The sequence below is a fragment of the Anarhichas minor genome, unplaced genomic scaffold (genome assembly GCF_050575085.1).
Source record: "Anarhichas minor isolate MPS153535 unplaced genomic scaffold, ASM5057508v1 ptg000004l, whole genome shotgun sequence".
In the NCBI taxonomy this organism is placed as follows: Eukaryota; Metazoa; Chordata; class Actinopteri; order Perciformes; family Anarhichadidae; genus Anarhichas; species Anarhichas minor.
The window spans coordinates 3,589,287-3,605,924 of record NW_027466450.1 but is presented as its reverse complement, the minus strand read 5'-3'; the positions used below and the strand labels follow the sequence as shown (position 1 = coordinate 3,605,924).

At 44.2% G+C, this 16,638-nt stretch overlaps 4 protein-coding genes across 6 annotated transcripts; 2 read left to right on the top strand and 2 right to left on the bottom strand.

Moving 5' to 3' along the window:
• The first annotated feature begins 149 nt into the window (after positions 1–149).
• On the top strand, positions 150–1,071 carry asdurf (ASNSD1 upstream open reading frame). The gene is made up of 4 exons (XM_076106697.1): positions 150–309; positions 476–529; positions 738–813; positions 934–1,071. Exons 1-4 carry the CDS (start codon positions 235–237, stop codon positions 972–974), a joined length of 246 nt encoding a protein of 81 aa, XP_075962812.1. The 5' UTR covers positions 150–234; the 3' UTR covers positions 975–1,071.
• asnsd1 (asparagine synthetase domain containing 1) lies at positions 995–4,163 on the top strand. Its single transcript, XM_076106678.1, has 3 exons — positions 995–2,416; positions 2,584–2,765; positions 3,303–4,163. The coding sequence occupies exons 1-3, from the start codon at positions 995–997 to the stop codon at positions 3,547–3,549; spliced, it is 1,851 nt and encodes a 616-aa protein (XP_075962793.1). The 3' UTR covers positions 3,550–4,163.
• LOC142965643 (glucose-1-phosphate adenylyltransferase) lies at positions 3,562–6,052 on the bottom strand. Its single transcript, XM_076106686.1, has 8 exons — positions 5,733–6,052; positions 5,082–5,171; positions 4,890–4,969; positions 4,667–4,782; positions 4,444–4,541; positions 4,209–4,277; positions 4,050–4,108; positions 3,562–3,858 (listed from the first exon to the last, which is right to left on the bottom strand). The coding sequence occupies exons 1-8, from the start codon at positions 5,922–5,924 to the stop codon at positions 3,738–3,740; spliced, it is 825 nt and encodes a 274-aa protein (XP_075962801.1). The 5' UTR covers positions 5,925–6,052; the 3' UTR covers positions 3,562–3,737.
• Positions 6,053–6,407: 355 nt separating this feature from the next.
• sympk (symplekin) lies at positions 6,408–16,287 on the bottom strand. 3 transcript variants are annotated; one of them, XM_076106666.1, is made up of 27 exons: positions 16,127–16,287; positions 15,673–15,810; positions 14,859–14,924; positions 14,594–14,647; positions 14,355–14,428; positions 14,121–14,247; positions 13,695–13,944; positions 13,435–13,605; positions 12,998–13,237; positions 12,603–12,754; positions 12,352–12,502; positions 12,046–12,271; positions 11,799–11,949; positions 11,456–11,691; positions 11,222–11,303; positions 11,020–11,133; positions 10,787–10,934; positions 10,122–10,282; positions 9,495–9,603; positions 9,277–9,377; positions 8,977–9,067; positions 8,578–8,679; positions 7,986–8,173; positions 7,689–7,865; positions 7,485–7,574; positions 7,147–7,317; positions 6,408–6,783 (listed from the first exon to the last, which is right to left on the bottom strand). In XM_076106666.1, the coding sequence occupies exons 2-27, from the start codon at positions 15,742–15,744 to the stop codon at positions 6,619–6,621; spliced, it is 3,669 nt and encodes a 1,222-aa protein (XP_075962781.1). In that variant the 5' UTR covers positions 15,745–15,810; positions 16,127–16,287; the 3' UTR covers positions 6,408–6,618. The 3 variants fall into 3 exon arrangements, with proteins under 3 accessions (XP_075962781.1, XP_075962765.1, XP_075962773.1); XM_076106650.1 differs by having other exon boundaries at positions 6,408–6,786; positions 16,127–16,284; XM_076106658.1 differs by having other exon boundaries at positions 6,408–6,786; positions 16,123–16,280.
• Between the last annotated feature and the right edge of the window lie 351 nt (positions 16,288–16,638).

Genomic DNA, 16,638 nt, shown 5'->3' with positions numbered 1-16,638 from the left:
GGCTTGTGCTCTTTTTAGTATGTAATCCGGGGTAAATGGGAATAGTTTTACATCTAGAATCTCTAAAAAATGAGAAACAAATAATATATAATGTATCATCCGCCCACCTCTAGGGGGCGGTGCAGTCACAACTGGACAAACCACCGCACCCGGAAGAGCTGTCAAAGCTGCAGAGCATGTTTACACTGAAGTTAGCCAGCTTCAACTACATTCATACACAACAACTTAACCAACATGTCTTCGAAAGTTCGCGACAACGAAGATGCTTTTGAAGGACCGTCGGCTCTTAAGGAGGAATTGAACAAAAAGGTAAAGTTAGCCACAAACACCAGCTGGTAAACATGTAACGTTAGCACGATATCAATGCTGAGCTGCAGTGTTGACTCCTAAGTTACACGTTAATACAGGTTTACATTACACTACAGAGTTTACATTTCATCAGGTCAGTGAAATAGTTCGTGTTGATCATTTACAGATAAAGGAGCAGAAGGTTGTTCTGGACGAGCTCTCCAATCTGAAGAAGAACAGGGTGAGTGGAGCCAACTAATACCTGGAAATTACACATTTATTTATTTATATGTGATTATATGCCTTGCAAACTGTGGAACTTTCTTAGTTCAACTTTTGTTCCTGTGTTGTTGGACGCAATTTCAAGGACGCCATGTTCTTTGAAATTCTTTTCTCAGGAACGTGTACATTTCTGTGTATTAATGTACATTTTGTATATGTTTATACAGAAAGTCTACATCCAGCAGAGGAACAGTAACATCTTCTTCCTAGCAGACAGAAGTCAGACACTGGGTTCATGTAAAAGTAAGTTGATAGCAGTAAATTGAATATAATTTGAATAGATAAACTAGCTGGTACGTGTCTATCTCACTGAAAATCTGCTCATAAAGCATCATATCAACCGATGATATTTTCTTTCCCCAGAGGAACTCGATAACATGAAAAAGGACCTGCAGGATATGTAAGACTGACCTTCATCACAACAATGTGCGGCATCTTCTGTCTGCTGAGTCTGTCGCCCACTCAGTGTGTGTGGGACAAAACGCTTCATGAACATTTGAGGAGAAGAGGGCCCGACTTGAGCCAGGATCTCACAGTCGGAGGCACAGATCCCTGCTACCAGTGTTTGTTCTCTGCCCACGTTCTCCACTTGAGAGGGCTTCTCACCCCTCAGCCCGTTCGAGACGACACCGGCAATGTTCTGCTGTGGAATGGGGAGATTTTCGGCGGTCTCCCGGTGATGCCGGAGGAAAATGACACCGCGGTTGTCTCTGAGCGGCTATCGTCCTGTGACGGCCCTTCAGAGATCCTGTCCGTCTTGTCCGCCGTACGGGGACCGTGGGGGTTCGTGTACTACCAAAAGGCTGGAGACTACCTCTGGTTTGGCAGAGACTTCCTTGGAAGGCGGAGTTTGCTGTGGAAATTCGACGCCGAGGTCAACGCCTTGACTCTGACTTCTGTGGCAGCCCGCCAATCTGGACCTGGACCTGCTCAATCTGCCTGGCGGGAAGTCCCAGCAGCTGGTGTGTACAGGATTGACCTGAAGGCAGTGACACAAGCCGGCTCTGTGACGTTCGAGCTTTATCCCTGGGCTCGCGGGGGAAGCGGTCTTGTCTCGAGCTGCAGTCCAACTGTATTGGAGTCCGTGCCCAGCGGCTGCACTGCTGTGATGAACCAGTCGGGCCTCGCACTCGCCTCGCCCGTGCGCCCTCTCAATACATCCATCCCGAAGTCGTTAAATGAAGAAGAAATTCATCCAAACTCACATTCGCATGTTGAGCATCTGGAGCGGCTGCTTGCAAGCCAAGAGAAAAACGACGCGGTGAACCGTCTCATCGGTGTTCTCAGCGAGGCCGTAAGGCGTCGTGTTCAGTCTCTGCCGTTCGAGGCACAAGACAATTCCCCTCCTTCTAATGAACTTGCTGGTGTCGCCATACTCTTTTCGGGAGGGATCGATTCTATGATCCTGGCTGCCTTAGCTGACCGTCACATACCCGCCCATCAACCAATAGACCTTCTGAACGTAGCGTTTAAACTACAGGTGCCAAAGAAGCAGAAAGAGTCTGCGAAGAAATCCGGAAAGCACAAAAATAAGCCCACGGATTCTCAGAGCGATGGAGCCGACCCCCAAACATCCGGCCCCTTTGACGTTCCAGACAGAATCACTGGGAAAGCCGGCCTCAAGGAATTGCAAGACTTGAATCCGGAAAGAAGATGGAATTTTGTGGAAATCAACGTAACGAAGGAGGAGCTGCAGAAGATCCGCCAGGAGCGCATTTGCCACTTGGTGCATCCGCTGGACACGGTGCTGGATGACAGCATTGGATGCGCTGTGTGGTTCGCAGCAAGAGGAACCGGGCTCATCATGGAGGACGGTGACCAGAGGCCCTTCACCTCATCAGCAAAGGTGAGGTGCAAAAGTCAGACGTTAAAGCTTCTGAGCTCTATCAATTAATCGATTAGTCGACGTATCTTAACTCAACTAAAAATGTCTTTAGTCGAGTCGAGATGTGTTTCCCACTCCTCAACCGCCACACTGACCTGCTTCTCTGTGTTACTGTTTCATGACCGCAGGTCGTTTTGACGGGAATCGGCGCGGATGAGCAGCTAGCGGGTTACTCCAGACACAGAGTCCGATTTACAATGTCTGGACACGAGGGGCTGATCCAGGAACTGGAAATGGAGCTGGACAGGATCCCGTCCAGGAATTTGGGCAGAGATGACCGAGTGATCGGGGACCATGGGAAAGAGGCTCGGTAAGCGTGGTGTCCGCTTCAAGTACCCCCCCCCCCATGTTGTGTACGTTACCAGAGTCAAAATGTGTGGTACAAGGTTGTAATAGTCCTTTTTCACAGCAGACAGTTTGTCTTATCATTGGAGGGAAAGCGCAGGTGTCACTAATAACATTAACGAGGGCTACGTTCTACATAAGTGTCCCAGCAAACCAGCATGAATCATACCAGGACCCTGAAACTGAAGCAGCCGAATGGAATTCAGCCATCATTCCTTTTATTTACGACTTTATTTATGGCAAGCTGTTTTCTGATTTAAGGAGACTTATTACTTCAGGTGGAGTAAGAAGCAGGACAAAGCAGAAAAATTGTCCTTAACCCACACTCTGATCATTTTAAATAGGTGTGAGACAGGCTTCTAGACTTTAGCCTAATGGAACAGAGGAAGTAGTGTTTGTGGCTGTGCAGCAGGGTAAAAGGCGTAAAGTTGCCATGTTTGAAGAAATCCCATTGGCGTCTATTGTTCAGGGCAGAGTAACTGACTCTTCTAACGGTCTTCAGGTTTCCCTACTTGGACGAGGACGTGGTGAGCCACTTGAATTCTCTGCCCGTGTGGGAAAAGGCCGACCTGTCACTTCCTCGAGGCCTCGGCGAGAAACTCCTCCTGAGACTGACGGCGAAGCAGCTGGGCCTCGGCCAATCAGCCGTCCTGCCCAAGAGAGCCATGCAGTTTGGCTCCCGCATCGCAAAGATGGAGGCCCACCACGAAAAGGCCTCTGACCAATGCACAAGACTCCTCACTGAGTAGACGAAGCGTGGGTTTGAATGTAAAAATCGTTTTAATGGAAACTATTCATTATAAAATCACTTACAATTCATATTTAAAGGCTTATTTACAGTTACAATTCTTGAATTTGGCCATTTGATTTATTTCGTGCTGGTCTTGGATCATTTTTTTAACACTGCATAATAAATATGGTGTTTTTGTTCATTCCTCTACACCATGTAAGACCCAACATCTAGATGTTTCTCTCTGAAGTAAAGGTCGCATTCAATATAGGACGGCAAGTTTCCAACATCAAAACGCCCCGAAATCGGATGAATGTATACTGGCTCTCTGAAAGTGGAAAAAAAAAAGAAACAACAAAGTTTATTGAGAAATACACTGACAAATTGATTTTTAAAGTATTAGTTTTAGCTGAGTACATCATTTTACATGTATGGAAAAGAAAAAGAGGACCAGCTGGTCGCCACAAAGCAGGATTACAAATTGATTTGGATTACGTTGCTGATCCCAGCAGACATTACCTCGCAATGAGCCAAGACACAAAGTTCCCCGGAGCATCTTTCTCCTCAATAGGAGCCTCCTATGGACACAAAGAGTTGAGTAGTCAAATAAAAATAAAACAATTTACTCTTAAATCACATCACACGTCGTACTTTTGATTATTAAATTATTAAATGTACCTTCTTTTCCTCCAGAAAGGTGTCCAACAGAGGAATGCTTTTCTTTGAAAACACATAGAAACATGGACACTGGAAAACAAATGCTAAAGTTATTAGCTCCAAAGATATGCAGTGTAGATGTATACTGTACATGTTGGGTGTCATATAAAAATACCAGTAACCACCAACTGTGTGAATACAGAAAACAACATATCTATTAGATAGTCATCGCATTGGGCAGTCCTACAGAACTTACTGCTCTCCTCGACTTCGTCTCAGAAGGAAGAGGTTTCTCCTTCATACAGAGGACGCGGAGATCGCCGTCTACTTCCAATATCCCGTATTTACGAGTTTCTGTACAGAAATATAGAACCAACTGTGAGCACGAGGCCCAGCCATGTTTTAGGATGAGACGCACTCCCTTGCTTGACAAGCTTCTACACGGTTGTGCTCATTAAAGCCTAACTTCTTCCACTCACCCTGCTCTCTGCACTGGTACGAGAGCACCAGACAGCTGTCCTCACACTTTGCTTGGAGGTCAGAAAACCTCTCGTTTACTCCCCTGAGGCTAAAATCCTCTTTGAACAGGGTGTCACTGCAATGGATGGAAAAAGGGAGTTGTGTGCGTTTGGCAGAATCTGGACATGAATTTTTGCACAAGAACTCAGCAGAGTAGTGTTGATGTTAACTGAGTGCACTCACCCCCCAATTACGAGGACATGGTCTTCTATGTCGAAGTGCTTTACTGCAAGTTGCAGGCAGGCTACAGCACCAAGACGCCCCTGGTGGAGTAAGAGATGAGGAGCTTAGATGAGAGGTATAAAAAAAAAAGTCTGCTGTCTAAGGGCCAAAACATGTCAACAATACGTTATGATGGTGAAAACATGTGTTTACATCATTGCTTCTCGTCTGATCGCTGAGAATCTTGACATTTGTGAAACGTGACGCCCACTCTTCAAAAGCAGCAAGGTAAACAGCGTTAGTCTGTGGAGAGAGAGAGGAGGGGGGGGGGGGGGGGATTAAGTAACAGAGCGGCTCATTCATTCTCAGCTCATAGACTTGTATACTAGGGATGGACATCAGCCCTGGTCCACAATGCAAACAGTCTGTTTTGGTTTATCAAACACATTGGTATGATTAAGCAACATGTAATAACAAATAGTAATAATAAATGAAAAAGTACTCATTATGCAACATTGCTCCTTTTAGAGTCATTACATATTATTGGATTATTGTTATTGGTGCATTAACATAGGATAAGGCTAATTTAAACTACTTTATACACTGTTGGGTAGATTATTTTTAACAATGCATCAGATCTTATAATCTTGTTTTGTCTGTAAACTCAACTATGCAAAGTTTTTGGAAACTGTTAGATGAATGTAGTCTGTGGAGTTAAATGTTATTGGAATACAAGATGGCTATAAAGTTGCACAAAATTAAAAGTACATGCACTTAAGAACAGTTCCTGTACTAAAGAACAGTTCCTGTAAACGCACATAGTTGCTCTCCACCAATATGTTGGTGACTCACTCTGCTACTTACAACAACATAGATGCAGTCCACACAGTCAGAGGAGGTCAGAGCATGGACCCAGTGGGAGATCAAGGCACACCCTCCCACCGGCAGCAGCGGCTTGGCAGTCCCGACCAGGTGAGCGAACCTCCCGCTGCTGTCGGCCACCACATCCCTCTGGAGCCTGGTTCCGTAGCCGGCGGCGAGAATCACAGCTTTCATTTATAGTCTGAACCGGAAGAACCGACACTCAAGTTACTCAATGTTACCTGGTCGGTTACTTAGTAGCAGCCAGTGGAGAGAATGCTGAAAAAATATTTAAGGACACAGCCACAGAGCGGACTCATCTCTCGCGATAATCAAGTCTGGCTACGCGAGACATATATTTTAAAGCACTTCCGGTTGCAATTTCCAAAATAAAATGTAGCCTTTTTCCCGGAAATTTCACAGGAAAAACATGTTTCGATTAACCACAGGGGCCAGTGGTCAAACAATATCTAAATATCATTAAAAACGTTGTCAGGCCTGTTAGCACGAGTATTATGGAAGAACACAAATATTAATCCAGCAGTATCAAAATGTGAGGATATTCTGTGTTATTTGATACTCAACGTGACACAAAGACAATGAAATGTAATAATTAACATATTCATGCTGAACTATAGGGAAGTAATGGAGTAAACATAATTTAAGCAGACAGTAAACAGCATTTCATTGATTTATTTTCCAAGTCATCACATAGATGCATATGGAATTCATACACAGTTATTCCTGATCACCCCCCCCCCCCCTCCTCAAAATCTGTTTTCTACAAATACAAAAAGAATAAAGAGCATTTTCTTGACAAGACATTCTAAAAATCTGTGGGATGTTTGCAAAAGGAGAGAATTGTGTATAGTGCATATATTTTCAGCAGTCATTCTACATCTTCGCTGCCGCTTCCAGCCTCGGGTTCTGTGACGTCAGCTTCAACATCTTTCACAGGCTCCTGGAGGTCTGAGGGTTCAGGCTGAGAATCCTCCATCGGTTCCTCAACTGGCTCTGGTTGAGGCGATTGTGTCTCTTCCGCTCTTGTCAACTCCTCCTGAAGAGAATCAAAAATCTGATTACAGGCCAAAACTATTTTATTCAATCGTGGATTGTAAAAAACACATTTTTTATGATACAATCAAGTTCATTGATAATTTGGGGCCGCATAGAGTAGCGTTTTGTTGATTACGGTGCACGTAAATCAAATATCTTGTTACTTTTCAGGCTTAAAGGCATTCAACCATATGTATTTATCCTGTTTGTGTCTCTACTAGGCCGTGTAGGCTTTCAGATGTTTAATTGCCACTGAGCCATACACATTTAACATGCAACTACAGACGGAAAGGTCTAATTTGGTCTACTTCATACAATTCCAAACATGTAAAAAGAGGAGAAAAATGACATTGTAACTTGCCTGGGAAACAGTATCAACAGTTTCCTCCTGTATCACTGGGGCGGGCTCTTCTTGCTCCATTGGTTCTTCCTCATCTTTCGTGACAGCTGGTTGTTGCTGCTCTGGCGTCTCTGACCTTTCCAGTGTCACAGTGGGAGCCTCTTCTTCAACTGGGGCAGGAACTGGTTCCATCTGTGTGATAAGAGAAAGAAGGATACGACAACAACTTGTGAATAATAATGAGATCGTTCGATTTTTACAATGATTTTCTACATGGACACATTAGGTAAGAATTGGCGAAATGACCAGCAATATTGGAAAGAGGCCTTATGAATTATATTCATATCCTCATCAGTTACCTCTTTCTCCACGACAGGCTCCACAGGTTTTGGTTCTGGCTGTTTATGCACTTCCAGGACCGACATGATGGAGGCAGGTATGTGAGCTTGCTGTTGCACAGAAGAACAGAGTACATGAAGAAATCCCAAGAGATGTAGAATTCCGTTTTTTACAACGTATTTGCTAATGAGGCTCAGTGTTAAGTGAGTGGAAAGAGCTCTTACCTGATGAGGTGTGAAGGAGAGGACATGCTGCAGAAGAGGCTCTCTCATCTCCGGGCAGCGTTCAAACACGCTCGTCAGCTGTGCGGGCGGCAGCTGTAGCAGCACGCTGTACGACTGAGGCTTCGTCCTCTGGCAGCACTTCACAAATCCCTCCCACACCTTGGGATACTTCCACACCTACAGGAAAAAAACATATTTGACAAGTTAATAGAGAGATATAGGAAAAGATAAAAAAAAAAATCCAGGACATCAATGACTGAAGAAAGCCTGAATATTTGGCTGGAGTTTGGTGCCGACCTGCTTGACGATGAGGCGGGACAGGATGTTCATGACGAAGCCTCCCAGTCGCGGATACATGGTGAGGGACTGGATGACGGTACGCATGAGCAGGATGGGGAGGGGACTCTGCTCCATCAGCTGTTGCATCACCACCGCCAAAACCTCCGACGTGTACACGTTTTTCTCCCCAAAGCACAGGTTGGTGGCTGTAGTACAGGCGCAGAACATTTTCATTGTCAGCTGTCGTACAACGCGACAGGAACTGATGAATTAACCCCTGAAGAATGTCATCGGGGGCTCGGCCAAGCATGCTTTTAATTATATTACAGGCCTCAACCCATTATACAGTTGTGCTATTATACTGCCTGCAATTTGGGTTCAAGTGAAGAGTCACAAAATCTCAAAAAACATTTATTTTCAAAGTCCCTATAATGGCATACCTGAATAAATTGTAATTATTTGGTGGTTCTTGCTACAGTCAAATTCTAAAACCTGGCAAAATGTATTCAATATAAAAGCGATACATCAGGGGCAACATTGCCAAGATAAGAGGAACCACAGACTGAAGCACCAGCTGCTGTTCAGACACATCAATCAACACAACACTGACCTTTAATGATGGACTTCATATCACATTTGGTTGAATCTATGTTGTGTAAGGCAATCAGCAGGTCTCCGGGGGTGAGAGGGGACACGGATGAACTTCCCTCACCTGAAAGACAACACAACAGTGAGAACACCCTGGAAGAGCTGTGGACCGCGATTCCTCCAAGCCGTGGGAATGAATTACAACAGAACATATTCGAATACATTTCTTGCTTTTTCTCCTCGATGGTTTGAATGAGTTGCTAAATTTGTCAATAGTAGTGGTCTCTGAGTCTCTGAGTGCGGTCACATTGTCTTTACGACAGCAGTTGTTGTTTATTGACACGTTAAAATCAAGTAGAAGCTGATGATAACGTGTTTGAAAGTGTGAGCAGGGTTCTTAAAGTCAAAAGAAGACTCTTACTGTGCTGAGTGCCCAGGAGACGGTTGAACACCTCCTTCACTACAATCGGGTTGAGTTTGATCAGCTTGGGGAGAGCCTGGATGACTTCATTCTATACGAGAAGAAAAATGACAGAAATCATTTTGATTATCATGCAGCGGCAAGATAACCAGGATGCACTGACGTCATCTGCGGTTTGATTTTGTGAACGATGAGACATTCAGAATATTGGAATGTGTTGATGATGATGTTTGCAGTGTGTTAAACATTACATTACGAAAGCTGATTACTAGACTATTGGGATGAGTTGCAGAACCTAACCTTTTCAAGGCCATTAATGACTGGAATTAGGAAACGAACATCTGGCACTCGTTTGTGGTAAAGGTCTCGCACCCTCTCCACCAGCTCTGGAGATGGAGGCACTGAATGCAGGAAAAGAAGACTTGTTTTAAACATCAACACTCAACTTCCTGGACTTTCCTCTATTGTGCCGTTGTCCCATGTAAGGCTGCAGTTTTTGGTGATTTTTTTTTTTTTACCTTTATCAGTCAATATGTGCAGACAGCGGGTCACTAAAGTCTCTGCCCCTTTAGGACAGTTTTCAACCAAGAGCAGCAGCTCAGGAGAGTTCATCCCCATTCCACGGATCTATAACGAGGGTGAAAACTTGTCAATACCACTCAAAGACAGCACAACTTAAGAGGAGCATTGCTTGATTTAAGTCCATGTTTGAGTAATTTAGTTTCTTTAAATCACAGGTGTGAGACTACAGGTGTATTGTCTCAACTTCATTGTGGGTTTTTTTTGTTCTGGAAGAGAGCAAGGAAGCTGCACCGTGTTCTGTTTGCTCTAGTTTACCTTCTCTTATGATGAAACAAGTGACAAAAAAACATGAAGAAATAGATAAACATGTAGTCCAATAGTCCGGCCTTTGCCCTGTTAACTTTGTCATGCTGGTCTTTCCAGGCATTCACACCGGTTAGCTATCAGATGACCTTTACACCTGCAGAACCAATCAATCCTCATCATTAGTAAGAACTCAGAGAGCGTATTTCCTTTCATCCAGTTGTTTGTTGAGAGTCCAAAGAGAAGACAAAAAGGAGCATCCCTCAAAAGACACATGTATGTCAGAGTGAGGGCATGCCAACAGTGAACGGTGAACTTACAGGCTGCTCTATCGCTCGAAGCACGCTGCGCTTGATGTCAGCGATGGCCTCGGTGTAGACTGATGCCAGCTCGTGGACCAGTCGGTGGTTTAGAGGCAGCAGGGACAGGTAGAGGAACAGACACTGTCTCACGGTCTCTTCAGTCCATGGGGCAGCCACCTCTGTCCAAACAAACAAACAAACAAACAAACAAACAAACAAACAAACACACACACACACACACACACACACACACACACACACACACACACACACACACACACACACACACACACACACACACACACACACACACACACACACACACACACACACACACACACACACACACACACACACACACACACACACACACACACACACACACACAGATGTTACAGTAGTGGACTAAGAAGATGGGAGTTGCAACTTAGTATTTTTTTGTCTGGCAGGGAAAATTGAGGCTGGAAAATCTCACGAAATGTCCTTCCTCCTCTGTCTGTCATGGTGACTTTTGTTTAATAACCTACAGTAATCAAATTTACAACATAAAAAACAATAAAAAAGCAAATTCATTTCAAACTATTGCTTTTGTCCTTGTGTACAAGCTTCCAGGTGTGAATGTGCAACTGTGTGAATGTGATCAGGGCGTTCCTGAAAAAGAGAGCATTGACATAATCCCAAACCTGTATCTTTGTCAGCCCCAAAGAGCAGAGATGGAGGGTTGGGATGGACCAGAAGCTGCATGTAGTTCAGGGCAAACTTCTCAATGTAGTCCCTGAGATGGTCTTTCTCATACATACGCTTGAGAAAAGCCAAGGCAGTGGTCCGCACCTGAACATAAAAGACACAGTCGTTGAAATGTATGACCACCACAGAAGAGGGTGTGAATAGGATCTGGCACAAGATATGTCATCACCTTCTCTTTTTCATGTGAGCTGAGATCCAGAAGCACATGCAGATACTGAAACTGCCTCGAGGGCCGCTTGACAATAAGCTCCTTCAGAGTCGTCATGCCCAAATACACCCGAGACTGAAACAAAAAAGGTCACAACAAACAGGTGAGTGGACATGCAGGGAACTGGCTCTTCACGCAAAAGCTGCTTCATCGTGTCACGTACCTCGTCCTCGCAGTAGCGTCGGATTACGTCCAGCGCTGACTCGGTTATAATGGGAGCCTCCAGCACCAGCTTGGTGAAAAGTCTGGAAGAGACAGAATGGGGAAAACAAAATGTGACTCGGTTTTGGCTGACAATGGGACCCTGTGCTGGAGGTAAAATGCTGCCACCTAGGATGTGGCAAGGATTTACACATTGCCCTTTTAAATAAAAGCTAGAGTTAGTTTTTTGTCTCACCCATCCCTCTGCTCGGGTTTCTCCTGCAGGCCCGACAGCAGAGTGTAAAGACAGTGGTCGTAGCTGTCCAGCTGCCCGGTCGGCAGGTGGCTGAGGTAAGTGTTGTACTCTTGGTAGAGGAGCGCAAAGGCCAGGTCACTCCTTGTCCTGATGTCATCCAGAATAAATTGCAGCACGTCTTCTTTCATCATCCCTTTGAACTGCGTCACGAGCTTGGAGAGGAGCTTCACTCTGACCTGCCAAACACATCTGCTGTGGTTATGTGCTCTGAAACAGGCCCTTGTTTTGTGCAACTCAATCGTTACGAAGGAAACGAGAGATTAACCAGGTGGCGATTACTTACGTGGGACATGCCGCTTTGAGCAATCGTCTTCTCGGAATGCAGGATGCGTCTGACCGCTTTGGAGGTTAACTTTTCGATCTCGGCGTCTGATAAAGGCTGGACGACATCGGACAAGCGGAACACTTTTTTTCTCCCACTTGGCCCCGCCATTCTGTGACAGAACAAAATCGTGCAGGGTGATAAGTCTGACTTAACCAAAGGCGTACGATACTTTCACTGCCATCTTTGTGTTGGAAACAGAACTCACTTGGTTTGTCCCGTAGGAAGGATGGGCTCGGGAAGCCTCTTGACTACGACGGGAGCCTCTGGGGGTGGAGTCTTTTCTTTTTCGTAACCTCCCACCACAGAGATGGCTTGTCCCAACATCACAGCTGGAACTTTGCGCTTGATGAACGGGTCTTTAGCAGCAGGGTCCTCGTCGATGCCTTCGCCCTTCACTGCATCGTCTTCTCTGGCTTTGCACTGCTCAAGTCCTAAGATATCATGTTTTTTTAATTAGAGCGAAAAAACAAAACAAAACAACCTTGTTGTGCTGTACGTCTTTTTCACTAACCTGGACCAATCCCAGCTGCACTCATCTGCGTGGCCATCAACCTGGCCAGATGTTTAATTTGGGCATCAGTGCCAGCTGACTCAACAGGTGTGTATGTGGCCTGGAAGGATGCCGGCATGACATCAGGTAGGTACACCATGCTGATGAGCACCTAAACAACCAGACAGAGATATAAGCTGAACTGTCACACAGTCGGGCTTAAAAGGAGAGAAATAAAACTGGTAAAAACAAAAGGGGCCGCTGCTGCTCACCAGGTTGGCTACATTCTCTGGGGAGAGCAGCGGGTGCAGGAACTCAGCTGTGAGGTCAATGGCAGACTGTGCTACTGGAACAGCAGCTGGTTTAGGAACCGAGAGCGGGGCCGGCTCCTCCTTGTCCTCGTCATCCTCAATCAGGGCCGGCTCTGAATGCAAATGAACAGACATAAAAAAATACTCGCGTTTACAATCAAGCTGCAGGTGTTTGGGTCCAACACTTTATTTTTTTAAGATTAGCTCATGTCCATCAGGCTTGGTTGACCCGATTTGAAGATTTTTGGTGCATGTATGTATGTATGTGTGTATATATATATATATATATATATATATATATAAAAAGTATATATATAAATTAAATCAAATGTATGTGACTGCTAGCATCTACTCACCCATCTTGACCTTTTTTCCCTCTGTGTATTCTTCATGGCGAGGCCTTTTGCGCTGCTCACGTGGTGCCGGAGTAGAGCGGGTTATTTCACTCTGGGGCATTCCCAGGTCCAGCAGCAGAGTGCCGATCTGACCCTGGAACTCCAGGCTGCAGGGATGCTTGAGGACCGCCACCAAGTGCAGCTTCAGATTCTTTCGCACGCTGCTGACCTGAGACTTGGCCAGAGTGGGTGGCAGGTTTGCTAAAAAGGTTCAAGTATACGGGGGGGGGGAAAGATGAAAAATAGCATTTAATATAATATGACGTACAGTCAAATAATGATGTATTAAGCACAAAGATTTGCACTACAAAAGCAAAACAAAAAAGTTATTTTTTAAATCAACATCCACCTGGCACAACACTTGTATTTAAATGGTGTTGTGGCGGAGAAGCACTTACCATGCAACGTCTCATATGCCTGCACCACCTCTGACATGAACATTGGCCTCTGGCGGGCGATAGTGGCGAGGGAGCCAAGTGTTGTGGTGAGGTTAATGCTGGTAATGGCCGGATGGACCATGAACTTCAGCAGCTTCTCCAGTGCAGTCTTCCCCTCCTCACACAACACATCTGTTGATTCCAACAGCATCAAGATATCAGTTAAAAAAAAACAACAACATGTTAACACCTTATGTCCACAGAGCAGGATTCTAACGTACCGTAGCGGATGTACGAGTGATCTCTGGGAACCTTGTCCAGGCTGGTGTCACTCTCCTGTCGCTTGGGAACGTCAGAGTCTGACGTCCGCGGCGACAGAGTGATGATTAACGACTCTGTGTACTTGATGGCGTGAGTGCGAACGCCGTCATTTTCGGAGTCCAGTAAGGCCAGGACATCTCCTTTCATCTGTGTGACCAGATCCCAGCATGCCTCCTGCCTCTCTGATACTACCTTAGAGCGCACCAACCACTGGCAAGGAAGAGACAGAAGTAAAGGGTTTGAAAAAGGCAACAGATACCGGTAGTAGTAACTTGATTTTGTTGTATATTCCTATGAAAAAAAAAACAGACTACATCAGATCTACAACATTTACTCTTTGGGCTACATCACGGCAGTCCCAAATGTGTAAGTGAGAATGTATTTACCTGCAGTGAAACTTTGTAGAGTTGGGTGAGTGTGAGGATGGCTTTCTTCACCACGTTCACACTGTCATCCTTCAGCAGCATGTTCAGATTGGCGACCAGTCTGAGAAGGAGCTCATTGTCTCTTTTACTGAAAAAAAAAAAAAAAAAAACATTGAAAAGAAAGACTGAGATACCTGCAAAACACAAACGTGATTCAGAGCCACGAGAAGAAGACTTGTCTGTCTAATGACTCACCATGCTTCCTCTATGAAGCCAATGACGAATTTTCTCACTTCGATAGACTTGTCAGTCTGAAAGGCGATCAACTCCTACAGGATGAATGGAAGAAGAATTATGAATTAAAATGTTATAATGTCGATATAAGTCTACTGCACAATGTGCCCTTTTATACTGAATACAGCTGATGCATTCAAATAGCTTTACTTCAGGTCAAACAACAGTTAGATAAGGGAGCTGCATACAGATGTACTTACATCCAAGAAATTGTCAAGAAGAGAGGGATCCTTGTTAATGATGAGCTCCTGGACCTGAAACATATATAAAGTTCATTGATTCAGTGTTGTTCTCCATCGACTTTCTGCTCCATAGGACTGTGGTTTGCCTCATATAGCACATGGAAAACAGAGCAGTTCAAGACACACTGACAAAAAGTACAACAGAACAACCAGCAACAATCAATTTAACAACAAACTGAATAAGAAGACAATACAAAAAAAATGTAATAAACAGACTACAAACCTGTTTGAGCACCGTTAGCTTTTCATCTGTGGGTATCAGGGCAGCCTGGTTCAGCAGATCCACCACCTGGAACAGGACAAGCAAACTGAATGAACTTTTCGCCTTTACAGGTAAAACACAACATGAAAAACACAACAGTGTGTAGTCCCATTACATGAAAATGGATGTCTGGCTGCACCTTAACCAAAACCATACTGATTCTAATATTGTGGACGTGTAAAGTGTAACAGCTGCTTTCAATCATTTCTACTAAACACTAATTATTGAGATTAACTATAAACTGGACAGAGTTTCCACTTACATTAATCATCTTAAAAAACAACCCTTTCCACAGTGTGTCATAGTGGGCCCTGTTTAGAACAACAGCGCCACAATTCAGTAGAAATTAAAATGACATTAACTGAGAATAGTTTCTTTTAACACATGTTATTGTCCTTGGTTCAACCTAGCAGACCATAGAAAGTATACGAGGTTAATCAGCTTCAGACATCACCTTCATAGAGAAGGCAACCTGATTCATTAGCAATGTTGCTGACTCAACATTTCCACATCATTATTTTGAGAATACAAAGTTTAGGTAATTCACTTTTGAGTCGACCATGACACTCATTGTGTTGCTAATGTGTCCTTTGTATGCAGCCTCAAGAAAAACATGCCAACGCTTCATCAGCCAGATAGAAGTAATGCAGTGAGGATGTTTGTGGACCGATGCCAAAGTCTCTAACGATCTCAGCCTGAATCGTTACAGATCGCATTACCCCAAATAACCCCAGATCTAACTCACTCCTGCATTATTAGGATGCAGACAGCTTACCCGTTCACTGGTGGTCATATCGACGACATTGGGAGTGAGTTGACTTCCCTCCTCATCTGAAGTGAACTCCATGATGCTGCTCTGCTTCTCCCACTATGTGGACGTCATGGTCTTCAAAATCCTGTTAAAAACTGCGACCTGTGTGACACATAACCGCAGTAAACAGGAAAGTTACTTGATGCTGTTTTATAACCCGCCGAGATCACAATAACGTTGCTAGCAAAGGTTAGCGCGCTAAACATACTGATCGTACACATTCACGTAGTTGCTTGATATTTGTGCCCCATTAAATACTAAGATGCATTGCAGATACAAGCCATTAATAACAAGGCCTTATCGCTGAGTATCACAATACAAAATGCTTTGCTGGTAGGCAGCGCGCTAGCCCCGTGCTAACCGTAATGCTAACCATGTCATCTGTTTTAACATTATAATATATGTTATACTTACTCACCGCTGCACAGGCGCTTTGGTTTGTCGTCGCAACAATAATTAAACGTGACCAGTGTGACAGACTAAATAGTGTCGTAGGTTTTTATATAGTCAATAAGTTCAACAACTCTGCTTTATTAGGGAAGCTGCCATGTTTAATTGAAAAAGCCGAGTTTCTTCTTCTTCTACTGTTATTTAAAGCGCAGCATAAAAGCAGCGCCGCCTGCTGGACACATGGTAGCTATTACAGAAACAAATTATTATTATGATATTTTCAATTTTCTTTAGGAATGTTATGTTGTAACAAACAAACAAAGCCATAGGCGTATATATATACCGTGAGTGAAATAATTTGTCAGTGGTGTTGTTTGTTTGGGTGCCTCTGCAACAGACTCCTGATCAGCACCACAGACAAAACTTAAAAGATAGCTGACCCAGTTGACAAAACTAAATAATTTTTATTCGGAAACTAAATATATAAAATACAAATAGCAATCATATATATATTTATACCAAATATAAAAACGTAACAAT